Source organism: Populus nigra, chromosome 2, assembly GCF_951802175.1.
Source record: "Populus nigra chromosome 2, ddPopNigr1.1, whole genome shotgun sequence".
In the NCBI taxonomy this organism is placed as follows: Eukaryota; Viridiplantae; Streptophyta; class Magnoliopsida; order Malpighiales; family Salicaceae; genus Populus; species Populus nigra.
The window spans coordinates 47,426,409-47,439,598 of NC_084853.1; the positions used below are offsets into that span (position 1 = coordinate 47,426,409).

General features: G+C 39.8%; 1 protein-coding gene across 3 annotated transcripts; it reads right to left on the reverse strand.

Moving 5' to 3' along the window:
• Positions 1-31: 31 nt before the first annotated feature.
• On the reverse strand, positions 32-2,901 carry LOC133682803 (transcription factor SPATULA-like). 3 transcript variants are annotated; one of them, XM_062106333.1, is made up of 6 exons: positions 2,387-2,901; positions 2,200-2,286; positions 2,024-2,089; positions 1,852-1,917; positions 525-845; positions 32-438 (listed from the first exon to the last, which is right to left on the reverse strand). In XM_062106333.1, the coding sequence occupies exons 1-6, from the start codon at positions 2,693-2,695 to the stop codon at positions 358-360; spliced, it is 930 nt and encodes a 309-aa protein (XP_061962317.1). In that variant the 5' UTR covers positions 2,696-2,901; the 3' UTR covers positions 32-357. The 3 variants fall into 3 exon arrangements, with proteins under 3 accessions (XP_061962317.1, XP_061962316.1, XP_061962318.1); XM_062106332.1 differs by having other exon boundaries at positions 2,200-2,289; positions 2,387-2,900; XM_062106334.1 differs by lacking the exon at positions 2,024-2,089 and having other exon boundaries at positions 2,200-2,289.
• Positions 2,902-13,190: the final 10,289 nt, after the last annotated feature.

The following is a 13,190-nucleotide window of genomic DNA, read 5'->3' on the forward strand; positions in this document are numbered from 1 at the left end:
TAAGCTGTACAGGACAGCAAAATGGCGAGCGTTACAAAACATCCTACAACTTCATTTCCTTCTTTCAAATACAGATTTCAAACGGAGTAGCAATAGAAACATTCATCCAGTCTGACAGAGACATCTTGGTTTCCTAAATAAGATTTCAGACAAGCATTTCCAGTGAAGTTAAAGGACGCTAAGAGCCCGGTTCTTACAGTTGTATTAAGCTGTTATAAATCACAAAATAAATGACCCGGTGAAGAGTGAAATGTCAGTTGTTTTGAGGACCATTGCAGCTCATATGGTATTTGAACAAATGGAAACTGTTATTGGTGGCAATTTCATTGTTCATGTATCTGAAGAGTAAGATCATAACTAGGCCACACCAGATGGGGAGGTCTTCGTAGTTTGATTCATCTCTAGCTTTGCCTGTGGTGTGCCTTCCCTGCAGATTTCCTTCACATCACCAAAAAAAAAAAAGAGTGAAATGTTACACCAGCAAATTCTCATAAATACTCCTATGGTTGTTGCATAGAGTTTACCTTTGAAGACGTGGACAGATTGAAGGGTGCATGGTTAACATGGATCTGTGGTTCAAAACCGAAGTTGGTTTCTGATGAGGTAATATTTGTCCCTGAAGGAATAGTGATTGGTTGATTTGAGATAGTGCACTGGGTTGGAAGACTAAGAGAATTTTGCTCTGAGCTTTCTTCATTTGCAGAAAATATGCCTGTTAATGTGTTGGTAGTTAACAATCCAATCCCTTCATCAAAGCTCATTCCTGACAAGGGCAGCTGCATTGGCTGTAGTGCTCCTGGTAAGCACATCGGGTGCAAACTCAATCCATTTCTCATTGTTAGCATCTGTAAATAAATCATGATATGAATCATATAATATGCTACAGAGACAAATAACTGCATTGTCCATACTGACCAACCTATTTTTGCTATTATTCCCATTGAAGCCATCTAGTAATTTCACATGCTAACATTGAACATGGCAGAGAATCAGAACTTTTACAATGTTACTCCATGGAAACAGTATCCAATATAGATATGTAACTTTAAAACCAGTTAGTATCTACTCTGCACAGCCTCTGACGTGAGGGTTTTGCCCCAGCCCACAACCTCATGGAAATTTAAGCAAACAAATGTTCACCCAGGTACAGAAAACCTAGTCATCCAACTCATATTCCAAGTGTAGGAAGTCATGCTCAGTCATGACTGCAAGAAGACTCAGTCCTGTAGTGCAGAGCAGTAGCATTCAAGACCGTTGTAAAACCAAATTCAAGTCAGAGCCATCTTTGTAGTATACAAGGTGAAAAATTAGATTCATTTTTGCCAATCAAAGACAAAGTTGAAAATGGTCAATTTGCTGCTCTTTCTACCAACCAAGATAGGAATTCCTTGAGCCTTAAAATCAAAGTCAACAAACACAAAAACATACTATATAAAATGATAACACTTGATAGGCCTGCCTGTATTTGATTATGGATTAGAATGCCTAAAACTTCTATGATGCTTAGACTTTGGAAAGACCCATTGGAGAATACATGAAATTAAATAGATCAGAAATGGGTGTATCATTGTTCTAAATATTTTAACCAGATGCTCTAACTATATATAAGAATTGCATAGCCTAGAAAGTAAGAGACCGTTCAGCTGGCTTCTACATCCAGCAAATTCTTTAATGAACCGAAGCAACATTCTTGTACTTAAAACTTAAAAGCTCCAAAACAAGCTTTAGTCAGGGATCACTCATAGAGCAACAAGGTCCAAAATGAAATGAATCAAGCAAAAGAGTCAAAACCAATCAATCATAATGGCTTAAAACAAACAATCAAATAAAAGAGCCCTAGAAACCACTCACCTGCACTTGAAGCTGAAGCTGCTTCAAGTATTCAATGGCCTCATCCAGCATCGAAGCCTTATCCGTCTATCAAAACCAAAACAATATAACTCCAAATCATACAGTAATGCCATTGAAACTCTCTGCATTCAACTTACTAATTAAAACTTGTTTGCTATAAAACATGGTGTACCTTATTAGAATTAGGAATTAAATTCTGTAATGCTTTCATTTTCTCATTGATCCTACTCCTCCTCCTCTATTCAAAAATCCATCCATTTCAAATCAAACCCACACAAATTAAATTCCATACAATCAAGATAATAATAATAATAATAATAATAATATGGGGGTCTTGCAAAAACGAACCTTTTCAGATAAATTATGAACCTCCGCAGCTCTACTCCTCTTCGACGAACTTCGCGGCCGCGCTGTATTAGCTTGCACCTCCACCCCCTTCTATATTCAAAATATTTTAAAGCAATACATATATTATCCGTACAATTAAAAAAAAAAAAGTAACTCAAGAAATTGCTTGAATAAGGTGCTAAATTACCTCACTATCGCAGCTAAAATCACCTAGATCATCCTCCACAGAGACTCCTCCCCTCTTTGAAGCAACCGCATTTCTCACGCCTTCTTCAGCATAATAACCATCAGGATCAGAGAAATTAACACCAGCACCACACTCCGTCTCAGAAAACCGGTGGCGATCTAACAATTCCACGCCATTCTCCACTGGGGTAGAGAGGGCATGATGCATGAATTTAGAAGGGGAAGAAGAGTTGTTGTGGAGGAGTTGATGAAGGAAAGTCGAGATTTCTTCCGGCTCAGTAGCCGCTGCCGCTCCGTACAGATCCTCCATGGATATATGTGTGGGGGGCTTATCTTCGGGTGGCTTGGTTAGCTGGTTCTTCTTGACTACTACTGCTGCTGTTCTCTTTGCTCTTTGGGTGTTGGATATGCTTTTCTTTTTGCTGTTTAAGGGAAGGGAGGATTAGAGGAGGCTTTTGAGAGCTTAGTGGAGGTTTTGGCATAACAAGGAAAGGAAGAGAGATGCTTGTTATCAATTTGGGCTAATCTCCCGCCTTAATTAAGACTTCTACTTTTCTTCTTTTTGCATCCCTACCCCTTTGGTTTTTGTTATTCTTTAATTTTGTAGCCTTTGCATGACATCATCTTGTACTTCAAATAAAAATAATATATATATATATATAATGTTTTATTTAAAATATAATTGAAGGGAGATTTAGTAATAAAAAATAATATTTTTTACCTCAAACACAGACAAGGGCGTAGACAAACGGACACTCAATACAAAAACAAATCTAAAACTGGGAAGAAAGTATAAATTACATTTCTTGAGGGGGTATTCAGTAAGCTCATTTGAATTCGTAGCTGAAGGTGAAAGTCAAAGACACATCTTTCAAACCTTCAGTGTCTTATCCAAAAAACAACGTCACCTTAGCCTGAAGCATTTATTTAAGAGACCAAAAGTGCAGTTCCCGATGTCACTTTTAGTGGCGTGTTAGCAACATTCTCGATGGTTTTATTTACACCCCGCACGATCTAGTCCCTATTCTACATACCTATTTTAAATTAAGTCTCAGATCTATAAATTTTATCAATTAGGTCCTATTAGAGCGTGTTTGGTATAAAAGCCAAAACATTGTTTGTAAAAAAAATTTATTAAGTTATTTCTTGTTATTTTATATTATTTTAATATATTAATATAAAAAATAAATTTAAAAATTAATGTACTTTTAAATAAAAAATACTTTGAAAAATAACCACTATTAAAATATCAAATACGTTGCTAGACTTTCCCCACATTCTCAATAGGGTTTTTTGTATATTTTCTGTTTAATTTGCGTATCATATGATATTAAATAATTCATTCTTGAAAAATAAATTCATTTAAAAGTCAATGAACATTAGTGAAAGAATATAGTCTACGATTGTCTCAAAAGTTTGGGACTAAATTGATAATATTTACAAGTTTGGGAACCAATTGAAAATGAATATTATATTAGAGATAAAATTGATTTTTCCTTTTTTACTCCCTCTTTTCTTGTCATGGCAAGGAAATCTCTAAAAGAAAAGGAAAAAAGAAGAGGAAGCATATCCCATGACAAATAGTAGAGAAAATAAATGGATTTTCAATTCAAATAGGCAGATCATATCTGTATATATAAAAAATGATTTCAATAGTATTATTGGTTTATATATATATATATATCTTGTTTTGTTCACATGGATTAGATCGACATGATAGTTTTACTAAATACTGAGAAAATATCTCAAGAAGATCTCAACATAGAATTTGATGACAGTCCTGTGGATCCTGTGTTTCTTGTATTCTTGAATTTTTTTTAATTGTTATAATTTCTTGAATTTCTAGATCTAGTATCTATAGCCCATGGAGCCCATGATTTACATTCTATAATTGATTACAAACATGACAGTTAATTCTGTTTTTAATATTGTATTATAAAGTAGTTTTTAAAGTATTTTTTATTTAAAAATATATTAAAATATTTTTTTATTTTTAATACTGGTATAATAAAATTATTTTAAAACATTAAAAAAATATCAAATATCAAATTAATATTTTTTTTAAAATATACATTTAAAACTCGTCTACAAATAAAAATTATAATACTCTCAAACAATACCTAGCCCAACTCAAACTAGAGATTATAATAGCACGGGATCATTTCTTTGCAGCGCATAATTGTTAGACCGGCTTGTAAATTAATGTAAAAAAATTGAATTACTAAATTATGGAGTCAATTATTCTAGTTGAAACGGTAATAATTTGTTTTTTTTATTAAAAAAACTATAGAATTGACTCATTAAAAAACTCAATTTATCAATTAAATTTCATTGAATTATTTTTTAATTTAATTTTAAACTCAATTTAAGCTCATAATCATAATTTTGTAATAGAGAATTGTGTAATTAGTAATGTGGTTTATGATGCTATTCAAAAATAATTTTCATTTAAAAATATATCATAATTTTTTTAATATTAACAGTTAAAAATATAAATTTAATATTTTTTTGAAATGTAAAACACTTTAAAAAGCAAAACCTATCGTGATTGTTTGAGAATATGGTAGAGGTTATTTTTTAAAATATTTTTTATTTGAAAATTTATTAAAATATTTTTTTATTTTTTAAATTAACATATTAAAATTATCTGAAAAAATAATTTAAAACAAAAAAAAAATTAAAAAAAAATCGGAAATTACAAATGAACCGCAACACAAACACCATCTGCTAGACGAGTAATAGCTATCATGATTTTGTCATCATTTCTTTTTAACTCTCATGGATTGTTCCTTTGAAGTAGCTATGCTTGTGCCAGTTGCCAGTTGCCAGTTGCCAGAAAAGCAGGATTCGAGTGATCATTGCTCAAACAAAATAAATAAAATAGTAAAAATTGACTGGTAGAAAATCGAGTGTGCGGTTAAATAAATGAAAATGAGAATATAAAAATAAATCGAAAATAGTGTTGGAACGAATTTTATCCTAGCTATCCCGGTCTCTTCTATGCCGAAACACAAGTCAACGCTGACCAAGAAACAATTATACAGGTTCTACCTCACATGGCATGCTATCGACATCAAGCTGCATATCCCTGCCTATGCCAATCAGACATATCAGCTGCTCCAAACAATTCTGATTGGTCAAGAATCATGGCATCCTGCTGTTACCATGAGGGAGCCTATTGTCACGGGGTTAAATTTTTCGCAACGAAATTCAACCCAATGTGGCAGTCTAGTCCCGACTAGACTCAGCCTTGCCTCACTCTTTTCGCTCGTGTTTCCCTACGACTATGTGTTTCGCTCACCCAGAGAGGTTCTCACAATAGCTTCGTCGCAAACAAGGAAACCAACACAAGCAAGCACAACAAGATTACAAGAATCCCTCTCAACCTTTATTTATCTCATCAACAAAGGAATACACAAAAAGAGTGTGTGTGCTATGCACAAAATCGCATGCTACCACAACAGAGGCTTGGCAAGCCTATTTATAGACATACATGAGCTGCAGGCTCCCCCCCATTATCCCCCATTTTCGGGACCTAGTGGAGCACTTCCTCCATCCCATGATCCCATGTTTTCAGGACATAGTGGAGCACTACCTCTTACCCATGATCCCATGTTTCCAGGACTTAGTGGCATGGAGAACACCCCAGTTATGCTCCCACGTTTTGCCTCCCATGAAGCTGCCACTTCCCCCATTTCCTGGCTGTCTACTTGGCAGTCCCAACTGCCTGTTCTGCTGCGTCAGCTGCTGACTTAGAAGGTCCAGTATCTAAGCCCCCACATCCATGCCAAGTCGTAGCTCAAAGACTCGCATAGATCATTGCACGCTGCTTGCCGAATTCATTTCTGCCTATGCAAGGCTGCCGCTGTCCATCGCTGCCGAATTCTAGGCAGTGTGCCTTCGTTGGCGCGTCCCCGCGCCTAGAGCCCTAACAAACCACCCCCACTAGAAGAGTCCGACGCCCTCGTCGGAATAGATGTGAGGTAGTCTTGTATTTGGTCCTCAAATTGCCATAAGTCTGTGTCCTTTTCCCACGAAACCTCCTCATTTTTCTTCCATTTTATCAAGAATTCTGTCCGCCGATTCTTTCGATGTTGGCCGAGTCTACGATGATCCATAATCTTGACAATACCATCGTCAAATTGTTTATGAATCGTAGGAGGAGCTCGTTGCGACTTACTTCTTTTTGGATCCTCATGATCTTCATAAAAGGGCCGCAAGTAACTTACGTGAAAAGTAGGATGAAGCTTCAGCCGTTCGGGCAGCTTCAATCTGTATGCCACAGCCCCTACCTTTTCAATGACCTCAAAAGGCCCGTCATACCTTGGCACCAACCCTCGGTGCTTCGTCGTCCCCACAATTTTCTTCCAAATTTGCGGAGTTAACTTGAGCAACACCTTGTCACCCACACTAAATTCCAGCAATCTTCGCTTTTGATTGGCATATTTGAGCATTCTTTTCCTTGCCTTACGCAAGCTATCTTGGGCTTGCTCAAACAGTTCCTGCCGTTCCATCGCAAACCTGTACGCCGCTGGACTCTTCCCACCCGATATCTGCACTGCAATCTCCACAGGAGTTTGGGGTTGGGCTCCCAAAACTAGCTCAAACGGACTTGCTTCCGTTGCCGAGGATTTTTGAAGATTATAGCAAAACTGCGCACTATCCAGCAACTCCAGCCAGTTTCGCTGCGTCGCTGTCACGTAGTGTCTCAAATATTCCTCCAGCAAAGCATTTATCCTTTCCGTTTGTCCATCAGTTTGCGGGTGATTGGCAGTCGAAAACTTTAGCCTTGTTCCCATCATGTTGAACAATGCTGTCCAGAATCTGCCTGTGAATCTCACATCACGATCACTTACAATGTCTGAAGGTACTCCAAAGTATTTCACCACGTTGCGGTAGAATAATTCAGCGGCCACTTCGGCTGTACACACCGTCGGGGCAGCGACAAACACCGCATACTTAGTGAATCTGTCCACAACAACCATGATTGTGTTCATGCCATCCACCTTTGGAAAACCAACAACGAAATCCATTGAGACCGATACCCAAGGCCTTTCTGGAATCGGCAGCGGCTGTAACAAGCCTGCCTCACGCTGCCGTAACGTCTTGTCTTGTTGGCACACTAGACAAGTCCTGACATAAAGTTCTACATCTTCCTCCATCTTCGGCCAATAATAAGTCTGCGACAGGAGAGCAACCATCCTTTCTCTACCTGGATGTCCAGCCCACTGCGGATCATGAGTCTCCATCAATAAGTGTTTCCGCAGCTCTCCCTTTGGCACGAAGATTCGACCCCCCTTTGCATAGAGTAAGTCTTGTTCCAACCAATACCTCCGTATTGTCCCTTCTTGTACAAGCTCAACCAATTTCTTGTACGCTGCATCCTCCCCCGCAGCTTGACGAAGTCGACACAGCATGTCCGACTCCACCTGAACAATAGCAAGAACAGTAGCGATTACTTCGCGTCTGCTAAGTGCATCCGCAACCTGATTGTGGCTTCCTAGTTTGTGCTTCCATACAAAATCATATTCGGCCAAGAATTCCTGCCACCGAGCTTGTCGCTGCGACAATTTCTTCTGCGTCCAGAAGAATGTGTTGGCAACATTGTCAGTCTTGACAACAAATTTCGGCCCCAACAGATATACTCTCCATATGCCAAGGCAGTGCACTACTGCCGTCATTTCTTTCTCATGCGTCGAGTAATTCTGTTCCGCATCATTTAGCTTCCGACTTTCGAAAGCAACCGGATGTCCATCTTGCACCAGCACTCCACCAATAGCCCTATCCGAAGCATCCGTATGCACTTCAAATGGCTTCTCAAAATCAGGCAGCCCCAAGACTGGAGCTGACGCTACCGCTGTCTTCAGCTTCTCAAAAGCTTGCTGACAGTCAACCGTCCATTCCCATCTCCGACTCTTCTTGAGAAGATCCGAGAGAGGAGTTGTCTTCTTGCTATAACCCTCAATGAATCGTCTGTAGTAGTTTGCAAGCCCCAAAAATGATCTCAATTCCGGAACAGATTTTGGTGCTGTCCATTCAACAATGGCTTGAATCTTCCTTGGATCCATCTTCACTTGTCCTTCCCCAATCAAATGGCCTAGGAACATAATTTCAGCTTTTGCAAACTCACACTTTTCTCTCTTTACATACAATTCATATTCTCTCAACCTACTTAGGACTTTAGAGAGATGAGTTACATGATCTTCAATGCCTCTACTATAGATTACAATGTCATCTAAGTAGACTACAACAAAATTGTCTAAGAAATCATATAACACGTCATTCATTAGATTACAAAATGTTGCTGGAGCATTTGTTAGGCCAAATGGCATAACTAGAAACTCATAGGAGTCATACCTTGTCACACAAGTAGTTTTATGCTCATCACCATCAGCAACCCGCACTTGCCAATACCCCGATCGCAAGTCCGATTTTGTAAAGATTGAGGCACCACACAATCTGTCCATCAAATCCTGAATTAAAGGAACAGGATATTTGTTTTTGATTGTTACCTTGTTGAGTGCTCGGTAGTCCACACACATGCGAAGGCTTCCATCCGCCTTCTTTTGAAACAAAACCGGAGCACCATACGGAGCCTTGGAAGGCCGGACAAACCCTGAGTCAATCAGCTCTTCCAATTGTTTCCTCAATTCTGCCAATTCCCTTGGCGACATTCGGTAAGGGGCTTGAGATGGTGGCTTCGCCCCTGGCACCAGCTCAATTCGATGGTCAATGGCCCTCCTAGGCGGGAGTTTCTTGGGTAGCTGAGGCGGCATCACATCTTCGAATTGCTGCAGCACGCTAGCAATTTCTTTTGGCACCTCACCACAATGGTCTGCCTTCTCGTCAACTATTGTTGCTAGAAACACTTCCCCTCCTTTCCGCAATGCTTTATCAATAGCAATTGCCGAGACCAAGCTCTTCCCCTTTTTCACCACATTCGCAGCTGCGACATTACAACATGGGACGAAACAAGGGCATCCCTCACTTGCAATCATCATTCCATTGAGATAAGGCATCAAGACAACCTTGGCTTTTCGTAAGAAATCTAGGCCAAGAATAATATCGTAATCGTCAAGGTTTACGACCAGCACATCATGCTTACCTCTCCACTGATCCAGCGTTATCGGCACATCGTAAGACATCCCAGCAATCCTCTGTGCCTTTGAGTTTACTGCCTTCATGGATGTGTGGCTGTCACTCAGCCGCAGGCCAAGTTCTTTCACCAGCCGATCTGCCACAAACGTGTGCGTTGCACCTGAATCCAGCATAGCATTCACGTCTTTGCCATTTACCACAATCTTCACATACATTAGATTGTCCGTAGCCCCTGACTTCCCTTTCCGCAGTGCATCAATCCTTGCCAAGTCTTTATCGACAGGGCGGGTTTCGGCAGCCCCATCCCCTGATTTAGCTACCAGGCAGTTTATCACACGCATAGGATTGACATGCGTAACTACCCCTTCCCCCTCATCGCTATCCCCAGCCCGAATAGCATTCAACTTCTCCCTCTTTGGACATTCCCTCGCAAAGTGAGGACCATCACAAATGAAGCAAGTAAAGTTCGGTTTAGTACTCTTACCTTGTGCACCCATAAACTTGGCCTTGCCCTTCTCCGCGGCAGTAGCCCTCGATGCACCCCCACCGAACTTCTTCCTCGTTCTTTCCTCCTTGTTTCTTCCTTTAGACTTAAAGGAGGTTGATGTATAGCCCTCTCTAGTAGTTGATTTAAAATCAATCAAGCTGTCCGCAGCAGCAATAGCGGAGGACAGATCCTTTACATTCTGTCGCCTTAGTTCCACTTGCGCCCAAGTTTGCAATCCGGACATGAAGTTGAATAGCCTGTCCTCCTCGGACATATTCTCGATGTCGAGAATCAAAGAACTGAAAGACTTAACATAATCACGAACTGACCTGTCATGTTTGAGTCTTTTAAGTTCCTCCCGCGCAATCCACGACGTGTTGTTCGGAAGGAACTGCTCTTTCAGCTCCTGCTTGAGACAATCCCACGTCTCAATCTTTGGACGTCCAGCACTTAAGTCCTCTTTGGTTCTCGTTCGCCACCAAAGCTTCGCATCACCCGTGAGATACATCACGGTAAGATCCACTTGTTCAGCCGCGCCAATCTTCGCAACACTAAAGTATTGCTCCATATCCCACAAGAAATTCTCCAGCTCTTTGGAACTTCTTGCTCCACCAAAACACTTTGGTTCAGGCACTTTAGGTTTCGAATTACTTACCCCAATAGGAGCGTTTGTCACTGCCCTCTTTAGAATGGCAATCGTCTCTTCGGCAGCAGCCAATCGTTCACTCGATTCTGCCGCAAGAGAAATATACAGGCTCTCAGCCCTTTCAGCGCTTTCCATAGCTTCCTTCAAGCGATCCATAATAGAACGTTCTTCGTCTTCTTCCTCCGACCCTATCAAAGTCTCAAGACGCGTCAACCGTTCCCGAATAGCTTCCATGGCTTCTGCTGCACGTTGTTAGAATCAACCGTGCTCTGATACCAATTGTCACGGGGTTAAATTTTTCGCAACGAAATTCAACCCAATGTGGCAGTCTAGTCCCGACTAGACTCAGCCTTGCCTCACTCTTTTCGCTCGTGTTTCCCTACGACTATGTGTTTCGCTCACCCAGAGAGGTTCTCACAATAGCTTCGTCGCAAACAAGGAAACCAACACAAGCAAGCACAACAAGATTACAAGAATCCCTCTCAACCTTTATTTATCTCATCAACAAAGGAATACACAAAAAGAGTGTGTGTGCTATGCACAAAATCGCATGCTACCACAACAGAGGCTTGGCAAGCCTATTTATAGACATACATGAGCTGCAGGCTCCCCCCCATTATCCCCCATTTTCGGGACCTAGTGGAGCACTTCCTCCATCCCATGATCCCATGTTTTCAGGACATAGTGGAGCACTACCTCTTACCCATGATCCCATGTTTCCAGGACTTAGTGGCATGGAGAACACCCCAGTTATGCTCCCACGTTTTGCCTCCCATGAAGCTGCCACTTCCCCCATTTCCTGGCTGTCTACTTGGCAGTCCCAACTGCCTGTTCTGCTGCGTCAGCTGCTGACTTAGAAGGTCCAGTATCTAAGCCCCCACATCCATGCCAAGTCGTAGCTCAAAGACTCGCATAGATCATTGCACGCTGCTTGCCGAATTCATTTCTGCCTATGCAAGGCTGCCGCTGTCCATCGCTGCCGAATTCTAGGCAGTGTGCCTTCGTTGGCGCGTCCCCGCGCCTAGAGCCCTAACACCTATACACTAACCCTCTTCTTTTACCATTACTGCATTTTTTTTAAGGTGACTTGCAATGGACAGCTGTTTTTGAGTTGTTGCAAATAAAAAATAAATTTTGAACACGTGGCAGGTATACTTACTTGAGACCCGCGGGTAAATGACAAATGGATGTTGATTTTTAAAATAGTTTTTTTTAATTGAAAATATATTAATATATTTTTTAATTTTTTATATTAATATATTAAAATCATTATAAATCACTAAAATAACATCAGTATAATATTTTTTTTCAAGGTACAATCACTTTTAAAATATATTTAAAAACAAAAGAAAAGTAGAAGGCAACGGAAAACATCCCGCAAACCGAATAGCTTGTTACTGTTTTTTTTTTACTAACTATTTATGTACTTATTTCCTTGCATGGTTAAAAGAAAAGGACACGAGTGATGGCAAAAAGGACTTAAAAGCATGTCATAATGGTTAAATGTTTTGAGAGGCGCATTGTCGGCTTCTGTGAAGGTTGAATTTATCAAGATCGAGATGCTTATTTTGTTGGGTATCAATCTTTAGGACAAGAATCCAAGTAGCTTCCATAAGTAGTATCTATTTACTTTGCTTGAAAACGGTGTAGATCTTAGCAAAGTTATTAATTTGAAAGAAAGTGTAAATGATTGTGTTAATTTGTGAATAGGAGTTTGATTTGAGTTAATTTTTAAATTGAATTAAAAATATATATTTATTTGATAAAATCAAATTGGCGAGGGCCTATGATTCTCACTGGCTTTGGTCCCTAATTGTGATTTTTTACCTTTTTATTTGTTTTCTCTCCTCTCTTTCAGAGAGGGTTGCTTTTTCATCGGTGTAGTCTTTTCTTTGTATCAAGTTAATTCGACTTTTTGAACAAGGAATTAAAAAAAATACACCAGCAGCTATTGGATTTGGGGCGGCAAAGTAAGTTTATGGGCTGGATGCTGATGAAGAATGAGTCCTCTAGCAAGGGGGTATAGTTGTTGTGTGTGTGGTTATGGAGGCAATTAATTTCAGGGAGCAGAACTCATGAGCCTCAACCTGGTAGAACACAGAAGAAAGATTGAGATGACCCACCTCCATCACAGCTTGTGTGACAGTGTGGGCATGCATACGAGGAGGGGTGGAGGTTGGATCCTGGATATTGACCGAGTACATGGCAACTCTCTTCCTCCAAAAACCTAACTAAACTGTTACTACTAACATCATGATTTATAAGAACTCGCGGGATATAACTTAACTGATCAGATTCTAAGTTTGTTTTATAAAAATCACCAGTTTTCTCTAAAAGTTACCAATTCAAATCCCACAAATCTCAGGACCACTGAAGGCTTATATAATCATTAACCTCAGGATCCATAAGATTAGTCGAGGTACACACAAGCTGCCTCGGACATTCATATTAATAAAAAACAAAAAACTATTGAAATATAACCTAAGATAAATAGAGACTGCAAACAACTCGTCAAGTGTCACATTCGCATCAAGAAAGGGGGGAAAACAAACAGAATAAAATCCTGATCAATGA